Source organism: Lepidochelys olivacea (assembly GCF_965140295.1).
Source record: "Lepidochelys olivacea isolate rLepOli2 genome assembly, chromosome: 15".
Lineage (NCBI taxonomy): Eukaryota > Metazoa > Chordata > Testudines > Cheloniidae > Lepidochelys > Lepidochelys olivacea.
In genome coordinates, this window is record NC_140425.1 from 10,686,551 (window position 1) to 10,704,805 (window position 18,255).

At 47.5% G+C, this 18,255-nt stretch overlaps 1 protein-coding gene across 1 annotated transcript in view; it reads right to left on the reverse strand.

Annotated features, from left to right (window-relative positions):
• TESC (tescalcin) overlaps window positions 1-18,255 on the reverse strand; it is a 28,708-nt gene extending 10,453 nt beyond the window's left edge. Inside the window, exons 1-2 of the mRNA XM_084648722.1 lie at window positions 17,957-18,255; window positions 225-294 (exon numbers count right to left, since the gene is read on the reverse strand). Coding sequence (XP_084504848.1) covers window positions 225-294; window positions 17,957-18,014 — 128 coding nt within the window. The 5' untranslated portion in view covers window positions 18,015-18,255. The remainder of the gene's footprint in view (window positions 1-224; window positions 295-17,956) is intronic.

Sequence of the window (18,255 nt, forward strand, 5' to 3'; positions counted from 1 at the left end):
TTCCTGGCAAACAGATTACGCTCTCTTTCTCCCTCTCTGGGCAGTTTCAAGAACCAATCACCTGTAATGCATGGTATTGATATAATCCAGGTAGTGCTCCACAGGGCTCTGTAATCCTAGACGGAGACAGAGCAAGAGCACACGTGCACGGTAAAGGAATGAGTTTATAAACAACAACCCAGCCAGGGCAATAAACAAAGGATACAGAAATAAAAGCACCCTACCGGATGGTTGGCTGGTCCCCACTTATCTGCCTGAATCTCCGGTGAAGGTGCTCAATTTGTTCCAAAGTGACTGGGAAGAGAGAAGAGAAAGATCATTTGTCACTAACCTCTCCTGCCACAGCAGATGAGGTCTCCGCATAGGGCTCCCACGCTCTGCCAGACCTTCCCTAGGGGAAGCAGCAATGCACTGGAAGAGGATCATGGGGACTGAAAAAGGGTCTCATTCCTCCTGTGGCTACTGCCCATCCATCCCTGCTAAACATTCCCAGGACTTCTGACAAGCACCATATTTTTGGCCTTCAGAGAAAGCTCCCTCTGGAGAGGATACGCCTGGCTGCCCTGGAAAGTCTCCATCACGTCACACACCTGGAGCACTGTGTGAGGGTCAGTATATGTTTACTCCCTGGTAAAAGGCAGGTGGCCCTTAGTAAACAAACGTGTTAAGTGGGGTTCTCTCTCCCCTTGGCTCCTAACCAAGCGTCTTGTCTCGATGGGCAGTCCCCATTCCTTCCCCGCGCCTCTCTGCTGCATGCACTCCCAACAGGGGACATTTTTGTGGCATCGTTTGCAGCACATCCCTGCGGAGAAGCGGGCAGTCTGCGGCACGGTGCTGTGGCTGCAGGAAACGGTGTTAACCTGGGGTTTGTGTCTGGGGACTCGCCAATGACCAGCCCAGTAGAAAGCCTCGTCAAGGGAAATCTTACTCCAGTGTGTCCCCACCAGGGAAAGTGAAAATCTCTTTGTGCATTGGGGCTTCATGGTGACTAGCGTAGGCAGTGCTGTTGTAACCGTGTCAGTCCCAGGATATTAGAGAGACGAGGTGGGGGCGGTAATAGCTGGCAAATAATGGACATAGATACACTTAGGCCTGGTCTACACCAGACACTTAGGCTGACCCTGCTGCATCACTGAGAGATGCATTTAAATCAAACTGGCATAGACACTGCAGGGGCGACGGAAGAATTCTTCTGGCCAGCTAGCGACCACCTCTCAACGGGGCGGATTTACTGCTGCAACGGAAAAGCCCCTTCCCCCCCTGTAGCAGGCGTCTACATTACAGTGCTAGACTGGCGAAGCTGCAGCCGTGCCGTTTCAGCACTTCCAGACAAGGGTCAAAGGTCCAAGCAACTCTTCGGAAAGTTGCATGTTGGTGCAACAGAGTAGTGGGGATGAGGAGCTTCCTTAAGAGGAGACATTGGACTCGGCTAAATAATTCAGCTCTGTTACAGCTCCAGTGACTTCCTTGAAAAAATCTGACCCATTCGGGCTACTTTATTTGGAAAGCAGCAGAAGGGATGCATGGCAAAGATATCAAATGGTGTTGGTGGATACGGCAGCATGGACTTGTGGTTAGAATGCAGGACTGGTTTCAGGAGACCTAGCTTCTATTTCCAGCACTGCCACTGGCTCCCTCTGTGGCCTTATGCATGTCACTTAACCTCTCTGCAGCTCTGTTTCCCCATCCATAAATCAGGTGAGTATCATTACTTGCTTATCTCAGAAGGGTCTGTGGGGATTGACTGTTCAGTGTTTGTAAACTGCTTTGAACATGTGAAGTACTACATGAGCCAAGTACTCACGGTATGGGAAAAGGCCCAGAACAATGCTGGCTATTCCACATCCACTAGAGCTGCGTTGCTTCAGAGGGGTAGCTGTGTTAGTTTAGATCTGTAAAAGTGGCAAAGAGTCCTGTGGCACCTTATAGACTAACAGACATATTGGAGCATGAGCTTTCGTGGGTGAATACCCACTTCGTCAGATGCATCTGACGAAGTGGGTATTCACCCACGAAAGCTCATGCTCCAATACATCTGTTCGTCTATAAGGTGCCACAGGACTCTTTGCCACTTTTATAGCTGCATTGTAGCATGTAGAATTGTAGGTGTAGAATTATTATTTATTGAAAGCTACCCACAGTATGAGATGGTCCCTGTCCCCAAGGAATTTATAATGTACGGTCCTGATCCTGCAATCTGAGCCACTCAAGCAAACTCTTAATGCCCTGGTGGCCCATTAGCAAAAGCTAAAGTTAGCTTGCAATAAGATTTTAGCCCCAGACAATACAGTTGAGATACAAAGTGCTGAGGTGAGAATCTGGTCTCTAAGTGATACAGAGTTGTCTCTTCCTCCCTCCCCCTAGTCATGTAGCTTATATTTGGGGAATTACCCCTAAGAGGGGTCAGTGACATAAGTGCACTGTTGCTGATTAAAAATAAAACATTAAAAAATAAATAAAGGTAGCCAATCAGGCCTTCCTGTTTACTTCAAGATTAGGAGGGGGCTCTATGAAATTCAAAAGCAATATATTTGAGAGAGAAAAGGGAAAGTTTTTGGACTATGACTTTCAGAAGTAACTATAAATTTTGGATGCCAATTTGAGACACCTTAAATGGACCTGATCTTCAGAAAGCACTGAGCAGCTCCCTTGTCTGGAAATCAGGCCCCTGCACTGTAACGTGGCCCCCAAACATGGAGGTATCCAAAGAGACTGGTCACTTTTGAAAATCTTTGCCTAGACCAGGGTGGGCAAACTTTTTGGCCTGAGGGCCACATTGGGTTTCCAAAACTGTATGGAGGGCTGGTTAGGGGAGGCTGTGTCTCCCCAGACAGCCACTTATGGCCCAGCCCCCACCTTCTATCTGACCCCCCACCCCACCCCACCACTTCTCGCCCCCTGACGGCTCCCCTGGAACCCCTGCCCCATCCAGTCACCCCTTCTCTCTGTCCTCTGACCGCCTCCAGAACCCCTGCCCCTGACTGCCCCCTGTTGCCCCATCCAACCCCCCCTCTCCTTCCTGACTGCCCCCCTGGGACCCCTGCCCCCATTCAACCCCCCCTGTTCCCCGCCCTCTGACTGCCCCCACCCCAATCCATGCCCCCGCCCCCGACCACCACCCCGAACTCCCCTGCCCTCTATCCAGCCCTCCCTGGCCCCTGCCCCCTTACCATGCTGCCTGGAGCACCGGAGCTCAGGACAGGAGGGCTGTAGGTTGCCCACGTCTGACCTAGACACTCCATCAGCCTAGAAGTTGTAATTATGCTACCTTGGATAAAATTAAGAGCCATCGATTCTCCTGCTTCAAATCATGACGGTGATCACCAGCTGGGCTCAATTCCCCCCTCCTCCCCTACCCCTGGAATAATAATGGGCATTGTAGTGGCATATTATACATTCTGAAGTATCTGCCACTGGCTAATAGATGGTACCAAGCTAGACAGACCACTGCTCTGCTGCAGTGTGGCAAAGTTTACCTCCCCATGGTGGAGAAAGACAGTGTTGCGGCATATGAAGACTATTTGGGTACAATAATTCAGTTGTCCCACGAGTTAATACTTATGGGTACATGCTGTAACTGCATTGGCTGTGCACGGGTGCTAGCTGGGGGCAGCTCATGCAGGGAGAACAGCAACTCTGATGTTTACCCCTAACTATAGAGAGCTTACAAGTAACGATACTATCTTACTCAGAAACTCAGCGCCCGGGAGTGAACGCCATTCCAGTCATTGGCCCACACAACCATTCATCTGTGAACCTCAAGGAGATTTACGAGCACTGATTAAGCCTTGCACACCACACAGGAAGTGGGAATTATCCCCGTTTTATCGATGGGGAAGCTGAGACAAGAGCTGGATGGCGACTTGCACAACATCACACTGCAAGTCTGACAGAGCCCTGGACAGACTTCAGCCTCCCACTCCAATGCTCTAAGCTCTAGGCATGGCTCCCCTCCCACTGCAAGAGAAACTAGCCCTAACATCAACCTGCAATAAGCTGTGGCAAGACCAATCACTGATTTGTTGACTCCTTAATTTTGGTAGAAGTTATTTTCTTTTCGCTGATACCTTGCCAGAAACTCATGTTCATACTTACAGGACTCAAATCAGTCACGGGCTGGTACTTTTCAGACTTGCATAAATATTGACTATAGTAATTATCAGCAGTGGGAAAAGCAGCCTTTGGCTTTGTTTATGCAAGATATTAGCTCATGTCCATGTGCCCACTGAGCATCACATTCTCTCTGACCCAGCCCCAGCGATGGGAGACATGGCATATCGAATCACATGGGATATGATGGAATACAAGCTTTCACTAATGGGCCTTTCGCAGCAGGGCAGGTAATTCACAAGCACATTAAAAAATCATGGGCAGATCTATGATTTTAACTCCAGTTGCCAGAAGGTAACAGATCTGTACTGATATTTTTCTAACTTTTAAGTAACCGGCTTTGCTCCATTTTTGTTGTTGTTTTACAGCCTTGAAAGGGAAACCTCCCCAGTTCACTGGCCTAAATATTTTACAGGTCCTGGGAAGCTCTCTGTGCTGTTTGCTGCAGCTTCTGTCTCTCTGTGTGCCTATTGCTGAACTGTTTTGTAACTTGGTGCAATTAGACTCATAGACTTTAAGGTCAGATGGGAACATCATGATCATCTAGTCTGACCTCCTGCCCATTGCAGGCCACAGAACCTCCCCCACCCACTCCTGTAGTAGGCCCATCACCTCTGGCTGAGTTACTGAAGTCCTCAAATCACGATTTAAAGACTCCAAGTTACAAAGAATCCACCATTTACACTAGTTTGAACCTACAAGTGATCCATGGCCCATGCTGCAGAGGAAGGTGAAACCCTCCCAGGGGCTCTGCCAATCTGACCTGGGGGAAAATTCCTTCTCGACCCCCAAATATGGTGATCATTTCGCCCCTGAGCAGGTGGGCAAGAACCACCAGCCAGACACCAGGGAAAGAATTCTCTGTAGTGACTCGGAGCCCTTCCCCTTCTAGTGGCCCATCGCCGGCCATTGGAGATATTTGCTGCTGGCAGTTGCAGATCGGCTACATGCCATTGTAGGCAGTCCCATCGTACCATCCCCTCCATAAACTTACCAAGCTCAGTCTTGAAGCCAATTAGGTTTGTTGCCCCCACTGCTCCCCTTGGAAGGCTGATATTTCCCTCAGTAGCTATCCTTACATCTGCTGCAGCAACAGCATGCTGTTGGGGATGGGACAATTTCACTCTTTCCAGCTGTGGAAGGATGCCACGATCACACACCTAAGACTAGCCATGGCTAGACCAGATCCACATCATCCCAATGGCTGACCTGAAAAGGATCTGATGTCTTCTAACATGATGAAAGGCATGAGGCTAAGAATGGGATGGCCACTAGCCACAGTTTAAAGCTCAGCCAAGCGTCAACAATGCAGCAAATCTCATCTTTAGGAAAAACATGTCTGAGCAAGAAGCCTAAAGTCTACTTCAGGGAGCATTCAGGTTCTTCTCTGAGTGGCTGCGGTCAAACATCAATTCCAGCTGGGTATAGACATCAGAGCTAGGCTTTGCCTCTCACGAAGGCTACACTCAGAACCCACATCCAGGTGAGCACAGCCATCCAGCTCCGACTGCTTAAGACTTCATGAGTGAGTCAATACCAGGTGGGCCCAGAAATACAGTGCACGGCATTTCTTTTTCCATCCCAAGTGTCTCAAGACCTCCCTTTTCTCACGCTCACACATGGAGATGTAAATTCCATCAGCTAATGCTTTTCACTTTCACCAGGAACAGTTGCACCTGGCTTTTCCAGTCTGCCTGCAATGAAGTCTGGCAAAGTCCCATGTGTGAGTGGTTCAGTCTCTCATGCAATGGGGAAGGACCTTTGTTTAAAAAACTACTATTACAATAAAAGTTCTTACACGCCCAGACTGTCAGCTTCTGAACCCCCCTGTAACTGCTAACGTGTCTCCTTGCCCTTGTCACAGGCTCCTGATTAGCCAAACAAATTTGGTGAGGTTGGCCAAGCTGTTTGGATGCTCAGGATCCTGCTGTATTTTGACTCTCTAGTTGCTTAAAATGGGACTCAACCTATTACTCTTACGTCTCCACTATAGCCATGTAGTGCTTTTAAAATCCTGCAGTGGTTTATGCTTTGCTGTTTTACTTCTGTCATGGTTTTCACATAAACGGAAACTTTTTCTACACATTGCTTTCAAATCTTAGCAGTCAGCTGTTGACCTTTCACATTGACATCACCATTGCCATGGAAACAATGGGGCCAAGGAAGTCTTGCACATCTGGAACTTGGTTTTTACATCAAAGTCTTATAAACCTCAGGGAACGCACAAGCAGTAACAAAAATCCCATTTGGCAGCAAAATGGTACCTCTTCCTCCCCAGCCATCAGAGTGTTCAGAGCGCGTCTATGATTAGCATGGGAGGACTTGGAAATGGCACGCCTGGGTTCTATTCCCAGTTGTGCCAGTGAATTTCGGCAAGTCACCACTTCTCTGTAATGTAGCTTTCCATGTATGTAAAATGGAGGCAGCCCCCCCCGCCCCCCCAGTGGGTTATGGAGCAATTTGAGATTCACAGACGGAGGGCACAGATGGCGTGCTACTATAGTGTACTAGGGACCACTAGTGATCATCAGGTAGCCATGTTACATGCTCGTGAAGAGCTTGCACTGCTCTGTGGAGGGGGGAGGAGCTCTGAGTGCTGCAGCATGGGCTCACCTCTCCCTTCCAGGTGATTCACCTGCCCATGGTACAAAACAAAAGGGGGAGGGGTCTCTCTCAAAGCCAGGTCTTCCTCTCATGCCACCCCGGCAGCACAAGGCTGGGCACAGCTCTCCTCTCGAACAGGCAGGTGATCAGTTGCGATCGGACATTGTGTTCAAAAGAATCTCAGTCCTTTTCCATAAAGCAACAACACCTGCACAAGGGAACGAACGCCCCAGGAGAGACACGCAGGGTCAACACTTCCCGCTCATATCCCTTGGAAATGGCGTTAGCCTCTGATGTCCCAAGCCCTTGCCCACGTGCAGGCTTCCAGGCTATAGAGAAAGGCACTGGATTCATTGGGCTCATTGGGACAGCGAGAGGCAGGTTATCAGCATTGCCTTAAGCCCTGTATAGCAGCTACTCCTGGAGCAGTGTTACTGCCTTGCAGGAGCTGCCTTCTCTCGATCATTTGGAGCGTCCCTGCAGCTGCTGTGGGCTAGGGAGAAGGCTTCGGCTGGGAGCAGCAGGAGGCAGAAAGGGAGGGGAGGGCTCTGAAGGGAGGCTTATCGGCTGAGATAAATAAGTTGGGGTGGTGGCTGGTGCAGCACAGACTGTGTGTTTAAAACAAATCTTGGCCTCTCTAAAAGGGTCATCCCCCTGGATTACTTTTCCTTCGCTGGCTGTTTACATGTGTGCGTGAGCAGACAAGGTGGAGAGGGGGCAGTCTGTGAAAGTTAAGTTAGACACCAAGGACGTGTGGGTTTGACCCAGTCCCAGTATAACCCGAGCGCTGAGAACCCTGCTGGGAAGTGGATTCCCATGACGACAGCTCTCCAGGGCAGGGACGTTTGTATTGCACTGGGCCTGGGTGCCGCTGGAATTCAAATAATGCCTAGGGACAAAGTCAGCACAGTGTAAACACACAGACACAACTCTACAGTATTCATAGAATCATAGACTATCAGGGTGGGAAGGGACCTCAGGAGGTCATCTAGTGCAACCCCCTGCTCAAAGCAGGACCAACCCCCAATTTTTGCCCTAGATCCCTAAATGGCCCCCTCAACGATTGAACTCACAACTCTGGGTTTAGCAGGCCGATGCTCGAACCCCTGAGCTATCCCTCTCCCCTCTTTTTTTTCCTGAGATCCCTTCCAACCCTGATAGTCTATGATTCCTGGAGCCAAATAAGGAAAGAAATGAAACCCCCGGTTTTAGTGACGAATCATAGACTATCAGGTTTGGAAGGGATCCCAGGAGATCATCCAGTCCAACCCCCTGCTCAGAGCAGGGCCAATCGCCAATTTTTGCCCCAGATCCCTAAATGGCCCCCTCCAGGATTGAACTCAGGACCCTGGGTTTAGCAGGCCAATGCTTAAACCACTGAGCTATTCCCCTCCATTACATCACTCCACCCTGCAGCTGTGCCTGCTTCTGTCAGGAGGGAGCTGGGCCCCTGCAGCTCTGCTGGTATTCAGAGCCAAAGGCCTGTGGTTTAAAGGTGTCTGGGTGCCTGAAGATGTCTTGTGAGATTTCCAAAGCACCTAGATGCCTACCTGTGTCTTCAGGCACCTAAATACCTTTAAAACACTGGCCCTAATTCCTCACGTGGTGGGTGGCCTTGGGCCCCAGTGGTACCTGTGGACCCGGAGCCACTAGAAGTCCCATTGGAACTCAGCCCCTCCCCACCATCAGAAGGGACCAGGGCACCTACTCCAGCCTGACTTCAGTCACTGAAGGTCCTTTCATGTTGGAGGTGGGGGAGCTGGGAGGTGGCTTTGTTGTAGGCTAGGTGATTGTTGTGCATGGGGCTGACACAGCTGTTTAAGGGACCCCAACAAAATGGCAGCAGTATTCAGAATCTCTCTGAGGCCAGGAGTGGGGGGGGCTCTGACGCAAACAGACCAGCAGCCTGGAAAAGAGCCCAATGAATCAAATGTATCATTTCATTATTTTTATGCACGTAAGAGAGAGGAATCCGGGCTGAGACTGAGGGCAGTTTTATTGTTGCCCAAGTGACTGTTAGTACCAGCGAAAGGTGCTGGATTGACAGTTTATCCCGGAAGCACATCTACACAAACACAGGGACAGCGCAGGTTTCTTCTGTCCGCTCTGCTGGCCATGTGTCTGTTGTGACAGCTAGTTTGGTCCGATGAACACCTGTGCGCTGGAAACAGGCTTGAGATCATCAACTCATTTCACCAATGCCACCAAACAGCCAGCTGGTGATGTTTCTCCCCACCTGGGCAGGGTAAGCATTTAACTTCTCAGGTGGTTAATTTGATATTTTGGCTCAGGTGGCCAGCATGAGTCACAGTCTCATAAGCACACAACACTCTGTCTTTAAACGATCAGATTTCTCCTCCAGCCAAAGCCAGGTTGTAAATGCAGCCTCACTCCCTTTCTGCGTGGAAAGCTGAGATGTCTAGTGCGTTGCCAGAGTTCTACACTGCACAGCACTGACCGCTTAGGCCTTGCAGCCCTGCCCTAAAGGAGCGGAGGCAAAAGGAGGGCGTTTTTGCCTTTAAAGATGGGGATTGTAAACAAATGCTAGTTTGTGTGCCTGGCACCTGCTCCTTAAGAGCTTGATCCTTCGGCCTTTGAAGTCTACAGCAAAACTCCTTGTAGATAGCAATAGAAAAAGTGTCTGGGCCCAAAGGTATCGTGGGTTGTCACGGACTCCCTGGGCGATGCTCTGGAACTGCTCCCCATGAAGCCAGTCAGGACTCTGGGGCAGTCGCCTTCCTGTGAGCAGCCTGTCTGCAGGACACAAAGCTCACACAGCTTCCACCTTCCTGGGTCTGACCTCGGAGCATTCAGCATCCTTTGCCCTTCTGTGCGCTTCCCACAGCGAGTCCGCTCAGGCAGGGCTCCTGGGGAAGCCAGAGGGTCCTGCACCCCAACTTCGCAGTCAGACGTGACTCTCAGCCAGCCAGTAAAACAGAGGTTTATTAGACAACAGGAACATGGTCTAAAACAGACCTTGTAGGTGCAAAGAACAGGACCCCCTGAGCTGGGTCCATTTTAGGGGGCAGTGAGCCAGACAGCCACGTCTGCCCTTCACTCCGTGTCTCCAGCCAGCCCCAAACTTAAACTCCCTCCAGCCCATCCTCCTCTGGGCTTTGTCCCTTTGCTGGGCTAGGAGGTCACCTGATTCCTTTGTTCTCCAACCCTTTAGCTCTCACCTTGCAGGGGGGAAGGGCCCAGGCCATCAGTTGCCAGGAAAGAGGGTGTCGGCCATTCTCTGTGTCCAGACCCCTGCACACACCTGCCCTTTAGGGCTCTGCAATGATCTTACACCCTTATCCCACCTCCTAGATACTTAAGAACTGCATAGGGGAAACTGAGGCACCCCCACAATAGTCAGAGGAAACATTAAGAACAGTCCCACTTCGTTACATGGGTGAAGTCAACTCTTTTGTTGGGCAGTGGTATTAATGCATGCTCTCTGTCCTATTCAGACTTCTGCTTTGGAGGGTGAAGGGCTGAGCAGACTATCAGGGACAGTCACATGCCAGATCATGGGAGTCAGAGACCTGCTGAGTCATCTGGAACATCCTCCAGCTGAAGCAGGATGGTTCCCTAGGGCATTTACAGAAGTGCTTCTCTAGTCCAGTTGCAAACAGCTCCAATGATGTGGCTTTCACCCCTTCCCTTGGGAGACTCTCGTGGTCTGACAGCTGCATCGTTAGGAAATACTTCCAGGTATCATCCTAAAATAGTCTTGGTTTGAATTGAGGCCTTTCCCCCCGTGTAATCTCTCCCCCACCTTGGCATTCACACCCTTAAATACTTCTGGACAATTGTCACATTCACCCCACAGTTGTCACCGATTTACTCTCTCCTCAACTCCATCCTTCCAGCCCCAGATAGATGGAAATGATAAGCTCTGTGATGTGGTCTGTTCTTTCCAATGACTGGGTAATTCATCAACGCACAACCCTCTGCAGCCACCAAACAGGTACCCAATGCGTGGCTGAGAGCAGCATGTCCAACAGTTCCACCTACGACACCAGAGTCTCTCTCCTCCCTGGGAACTGGAGCCCAGACAGGCAGTATTGTATTAGCTGCTGTATTTAGCCTGTCTGGGACTGGCTTCCACCGAGGCTAAGGAGCGATAGGACGATACCTCCAGCTACCCTCTGCTCAGATACACAAGCATCTCAGTTTGCAAGTTGAACTGTTTTTAAAAAAGCAACAGCATTGGATTTGGGAGCCTTTAAAACACCTCCCTGTTCTCCTCTCCCTCCCCTTCTCGACCCATGACCCTGCCTCACTGAGAATGGATTAAGGCAGCAGGAGGGCCCCCCCCCCCATGAAGACATGACACTGCGGGGCTCCCTGTGCATGTTGGCCATGTCCCTACGCACATCACAGCAACCCCCTGCCTGGCAGAGGAAAGCTAGACGCCATCGCCTTTAGTCTCGGTGCTGCTACACTATCACCTGGAAGAGCAACAGGAGCTCCCTAGACCCGTATCTTGGGCTCAGCACTCTGCCTGCACAGAGAGCCTGACCTCGGCTTCCAGTGGGAATTTGGGCACTGACCATAATGAGAGCCCAAGTTGGCCCTTGGAGAGCTCAGATCACCCTGCCCCCATGAGGTAGTTACTTGTGCTGCCTCTCAGCGACTAGCTCAACCTCAGCAATGACATTTCCAAGTAAGTTCTTCCCCGTAGCAACCATTTCAGGGTCCGTGTTAGTCTTGAGCCCACAGGGAGGGGCAGATCGACCTCTATAAAAACTCCACCAGAGACCATGCTCTGCAATATTTCTCTTCTGTCTCCAGTACTATGTCCGGCCCTGTTCCATTGTGAACTGTATCAAGATGGAATCCAGCCCATTGATCCTTTTCCAATCATTTGTTTTGACTTTTTTTTTAAATTATTGATTTAAAATGAAATATTCCCTCATTCCGCAAACGTCCCTTCCTGCTTTGGTGCGACTGAGGCTTGAATCAGACGTGCACGCAGACAGTGAGAAGAACCATAGGCTCCAGCCTCTCGCTCTCTCAAATGTTAATCTAATAGATGAAGAGGGGAAGAGTTATCAACCAGGCCAACATACCCACCGGTCTGCAAGCACAGACACTTCAAATGCAGCCAAATTAGCCCTTCATTAAAGCCCATCACTACATGAGACTTCTCAAACACAATGAGCACGCTCAGATTCACAGCAGAATGCAGTCTACGCAGGAGACTCAATATAGGAGCTCACTGGAATGTGGCTGGGAACTTTTGATTTTAAAGGCATGTAATGGATGCTTCTGGCATTCCAAAGTCACTCACTGTAGCCCAACAAGAGGCTCTGATAAGGTAGGAGCCACTGTACATACCCCAATCCTCTTAGGGCCACGTGACCGCAATAGGAAAGGAATTGGCCGTAAATAACTCCATATCAGACTGGCCTGACACAAGCTGCCTTTAGTTTTTTAAAATAAAGGCTGGCTCTTTGCATTGTTATTTGGTTTAGAGCAGCTTCTAGGGGCCTCAGTCAAGCTCAGGGGTCCATTGTGCTTGGCACGGTACAGATGCACCATATTAGCCAACCCCTGCCCCATTCTAGAGAGATGGGACAGACAGAGTGGGAGGGGAAAGAGAAGCAAAGAGGGGAGAGGTGATTTGCCCAAGGTCATGCAGCAGTTCTGTGGCAGAGTCAGGAATAGAAACTAGGTCTCCCAGGGCCCAAGTCACTAGACCATGCTTCCTCTCCCTTTTGTCTGTTTACAGCCCTTACTTGTTGCAGTATAAAGCAGACATGACAACAAGCTCTTCAGGGCAAGTGCAATGTCTTCATTTGTCCCTGTGAAGCATCAACCACACTTCAGCATGCTCAGAAATCAGTCAATGCCTACAGTTACTCCTGGGCTTGCTGCAACCTCTCCCCTTATCGAGCATAGGTCCGAATGTGACGTTGCACTCTATATGATTTTATAAAAATATGCTAATAAAAGTGTGAATATAACATAACTGGAATATGCTTCATGCAAAAGGTCTCTTGTAAGGTATCATTACAAAGCTTGTAATCTACTGAGTGTGGTCATCCTATTTGTATAAATGTATCACTCTTGTATCTGAAACTAGAAATATAACTCTGAGGTCCTATTGTAGTTATGCAAAGTGTGGGCCATTAATGATGGGTTAGAATCTTAATGGCTCCCATTAACCAGGACAGTTACCTGTAGATGGCTCTGTTTCACTGGTAAGTCTTCCTTGGTCTGGCAAGTGGGTAATGAAGTCTTACAGTGACATGTGATCATGTCACCTGAACTGGAATCCATCTTCAACCTGGTGCTTTTCCAGTGAGAAGGAGGGTTGGGAACCCAGAGGGACAAAGGTTTCCCGCCTTATGCAAAAGATATATACGTGGGTGGAACAGAACAAAAGGGGGCGGCCATCATGAGAAATCCCCTAGCTACCCCCTGAGCTGGAACAAGGGCTGTACCAGGGGAAAGGATTGGGCCCAGACTAGGAAGGCGTCCAGTCTGTGAAAGAAACTTATTGAAACATCTCCGAGGGTGAGATTTTATCTATATTCAGTTTTATTACCGTACTAGACTTAGACTTGGGTGTTTTATTTTATTTTGCTTGGTAATTCACTTTGTTCTGTCTGTTACTACTTGGAACCACTTAAATCCTACCTTCTGTATTTAATAAAAATCACTTTTTACTTATTAATTAACCCAGAGTATGTATTAATACCTGGGGGGTGGGCAGCTGTGCATCTCTATCTATCAGTGTTATAGAGGGTGAAAAATTTATGAGTTTACCCTGTATAAGCTTTGTACAGTTTAAAACCGATTTATTTGGGGTTTGGATCCCATTGGGAGTTGGTCATCTGAGTGTAAAAGACAGGAACACTTCTTAAGCTGCTTTCAGTTTAAGCTTACAGCTGTTAGGGTACGGGGGTTCAGACCTGGGTCTGGCTTTGCAGCAGGCTAGCAGATCTGGCTCAAACCAGGCAGGGTGCTGAAGTCCCAAGCTGGGAGGGCAGGGAAAGCAGGGGCAGTAGTAGTCTTGGCACATCAGGTGGCAGCCCCAAGGGGGTTTCTATGATCCAGCCCATCACACCCATCTATTCACACGACCAGACTAGGCATGCAAGAGCCTTCTCCTTCGCAGCTCCTTACACCTGGAACAGCTGCCCTGCTTGTCTCTACCGCATTGATTCTCCTTCTCATTGCAAATCTCAGATGGCCAGAATAATCTTTTCTTCCTTGTCTGGACCATTGCATCCCCTATGTCATTACATATTATTCAACTCTGTCATTGTATTAATGCCATAAAGCATCTTATGCTGCAATTTGTATGAAAGACACTTTGCAAAATTAAGTAGTATGGAAGATTTAGGATCTACTGATTTGTAGATCCAAACATCAACCTCCTAGAAATAGATTGATAGGGAACATATTTCTGATGCTGAAACTAATTAATTGCTGCTTAACTTCTGGTTGCAGTAGCATTTACAATCTTTCATCCAAAGTATTTGAACACTGCACTTGAATGCACTTTCAGAGGGTTAAAGTTGTTTAGGTTTCTATTTGTGTTGAAGCTTATCTTTGTGTGTGTGTGTTTGCATGCATAATTAATCCCTAGGGCATACCGAGTCTTATTAACATTGTGATAAGACCTCTATAAAGGCTATGAGGATAGTTTTATGGTGAGTATTTCTCAGCTCATCCCAATACATTATTTATTATTTGTATTGTGGTAGCATCTAGGAATCCTAGTCATGGACCACGACCCCATTGTGCTAGGCGCTGTACAAACTGCCCCACACATGGTCTATCTTTGAAATTATACATTGAAAAACATAACTCAAGAACAAAACCAAAGGACAGCTTAGCAAAGCCAAGAACTCATCTATGAGTGTTTCAAATTGTGGGCAACTTGTTTCAGAACAAAGTAGTGATTCCTTTGGTTAATCTATGTGAAATTGATGCTGTGCAGCTCTTATTAACTCCCACTTGGACCCGGAAGGATTACAAAGGAAGGAAAATAACCTCATACACTCCCCAGCTCTACTTTACGGAATGAATCAGACCAACAAACATAGATGGTAACCTGCTGCTTGCAATCAGTTCCTTTATTGCACCTAGCCATGCATCCTCGATTCCTGCTGGCAGCTTTATTCAACTGCAGCATGGATGAGTGAAGCAGGTTTCAACTGCCAAGGGAGAAAACCGCAGTGACATCAAAAACCCGCACAATTCACTCACTTAAAACAAAAACCAAAATGAAAAAGCCTTTCCTGGCACAGGGCTACCCCAGCAGAACACCCCCAGAAATGGATCAACAGGAGACTGCATGATTTCAGGATGAAAACATCATATAGCTCAAGTCTCAGCTGCTTCCCAGCTATAAAGGGCAAGTTCATTTCTTCGATGTACGCTCCCTGCCCCAACAGGTAGTTTAGGAGCACTGACGTATTTTCTTTTGTCGATGCACCAAATCAGAGTAAAATTTATTCATCTCCTAACCAGGTCCCTCTTATGCAACTGGTTATCTTCCTAGCTATAAGTTGTAAATTTAATAGCGTAACCATCTAGGTGAGAATCTGGAGAATTGTCCGTTTAAATTATTCCATGTTCATTTGATTTTAATTAATTGGCCCTGTGTGGTTCTACTTAATTTGCTGTTTCTGCCTTGATTGCAACAGACAGGCTCATTTTTTGTAAACAAAATGCTTCATCTCATGGTGAGTTATTACCATTTCTTGGCTGTGGTGTGTGTTTTGTTTCTATTTAAGGACATTTTGCATTAAAAAAAATTCTAATAAGGTCTAAGAGCACAAGTAGTGAACTAAGGGCAAAACTGCAACTTTTAAAAGCACCGAAACACAAAAAGCATCTGAATCTAGAAAACATCTGTTATGTTAACTTCCCCCAACTGTATTCATTACAAAATGCATGTATGTGCTTTTATATATTAATATTACACACACACACACACACACACACTTTTTAAAATGAAACATGATCAAACTAAGACTCCAGATCTCAACCTTGCAGTGTGCAGAATCTGAATCCGGATCCAAAGGTCACAGTTTGTCCCTCTATAAAAAGGTCCAAAATGGAACTCCTGAGTTTTGGGTGAGGGGGATGAAACTGAGAACTGAATTTTGAATCTCCCAAACGCAGATTGTTTAGATCCGGTTTCGGATCAGGTCAATAGCTAGCACGTACGTGCTACCCCATGAATTGTCTTTTGCGATTGTTATATTAAACTTATGAATAGTTTACGTGTGACTGTGTTTTACTCGATTGGGGAAGATTACCACAGTTCCTACGGGAATCAAAAACAGTGGGGGGTGATTACCCCTGAGATTGAACAACCCCAGAGTGATACTCCCACGCAAGGCTCAGGCTGGGTTTTCCAAAGACTAGGAAACAAAGAAAGGGCTTTTGGTATAATGGGATGGGCTTGAACTGACTGGTAGTCTTCCTTTTGACTCAACAAACTGATAGGATCTTAGGGGACCTCCACCCTTGTTGAAGAAAGACTGACCTCTCCCCTTGTGTTAGAATTAGGAAAAGCTTACCAGAGCTCACACACAAGTGTGTAGGAACTTCTGTTGTTTTTAATATATTTTCTCTATTCTTTGGACAAAAGCTTTACAAATTCCTAGAGCAGATCTTTTACAAAAACATCCAGGCTTGCTTTAAACGGTGTCAGTGATGGAGACGCTGCTACGACCCAGGATATATTGTTCCAATGGTTAATTACTCTCACCATGTGCACCTTATTTACAGTCTGAATTTGTCTGGCTTCAACTTCCAGCCATTGGATTGTGTTATACCTTCCTCTGCTAGACTGAAGAGTCCATTGTTAAATATTTGTTCCCATGTAGATAGATACAGACTGTAATCGAGTCATCCCTTAACCTTCTCTTTGTTAAGCTAAACAGATTGAGCTCTTTGAGTCTATCGCTATGAGGCAGGTTTTCTAATCCTTTAATCATTCTCATGGCTCTTCTCTCAACCCTCTCCAATTTATCAGACATCCTTCTTGAATTGTGGGCATCAGAACTGGACCCAGGATTCCAGCAGCGGTCTCATCAGTGTCAGACACAGATGTAAAATAACCTCTCGGCTCCTATTCAAGATTCCTCTCTTTATGCATCCCAGGATGGCATTAGCTCTTTTAGCCATATCTTTGCAGTGAGGAGTTCATGTTCAGCTGATTATCCACCACAACCCCTAACTCTTTTTCAGAGTCCCTGCTCCCCAAGATACAGGTCCCCATCATATCAGTGTGGCCTACATGCTTTGTTCCTAGATGTACACATTTACATATCGCCCTACTAAAATGTATACTGTTTGCTTGTGCACAGCTCACCAAGCGATCCCTGAACCAGTGACCTGTCCTCTTCATTTTTTTACCACTACCCCAATTTTTGTGGCATCTACAAACTATCAGTGATGACTTTAGGTTTTTCTTCCGGGTCGTTGATAAAAACCGTTAAACAGCATGGGGCCAAGAACCAGTTCCTGCAAGACCCCATGTTCCAGTGTTCCCACCATTAACATGGCAAAGGAGAGCAATGCAGAAATTACACATTCCCAAGGCGTTTCCGCTTCTGCTTTCAGATGTGTCTCACTGGCTATCAGAATAATGGCGCAATCAATGTGCGGCTATAGCAGCTCCCATTTACTCGTCACCTAAGGAGCTCAGCGCAGTTTATGAACATTAATTATCAGAGTTTCAGCACTCCTGGAAGGTTGGTATTATCTCCATTCTATAGCCAGGGATGTCAAGGCACAGAGAGGTTGAAGGACCAGCAGTTGTTATTAAAACACTGCAAGTTTGTACATTCAATTTCTCAGCTCTTAGCACTCCTAGTGAATCCATCCGTCAAACAATCAGCAGCTAGATAGACTCAAAACTAACTCACCCCTTAAAAGAGCTGCATAGCAAGCAAGAGCAGAGGAAACATGATTTGTGTTTTGAGTTCACTTACACAACCTTCCTGCCCAAACCAGCACTGTCATTTTGCTGTCATCACTTGTCTAGTTTCGAAAGCCACTGCAAATTGCAACAACATAGAGCAACCTAAAGTCCCGAGTCACTTATGCAGTTAAACCACATTCTTCACAAGTTCCATGCTTAGTGAACCTTGCCGGAACAGCTGTTTATTGGAGACGCATTAGACAAGAAAGAGACCTTGCCAGAGCCACTTTAAAGCCATTAGCAATGATTAAAAATAATACACTGGAAATAAAGAAGCTAAAAACACAGAGCAGTACTCACAGCCAGTCTTGTCAGCAAGTTCTTGAATCTCTTCTGGCATAGAGTGGGAGGAACCCATCCCTTTAAATGTATAAAGTAATAAAATGAACCAGCTTAAGTTAAATCCAGTTAATCCAAGCTAGGGTCAGGGGCAGGGATGACTATTAAAGAGCGGTGGTGGTGGGAGGAAGTTGTTTGCCCAAAACAAGTAAATTAATAACCATTCAAAGCGAGCAGAGCAGGAAGCAGCCCTGCAAAGGGAGGGTTTTAAGGTGCTGGCTGACAGCAGTGCCAGCCGGACGAACGCACAGTGCATCAGT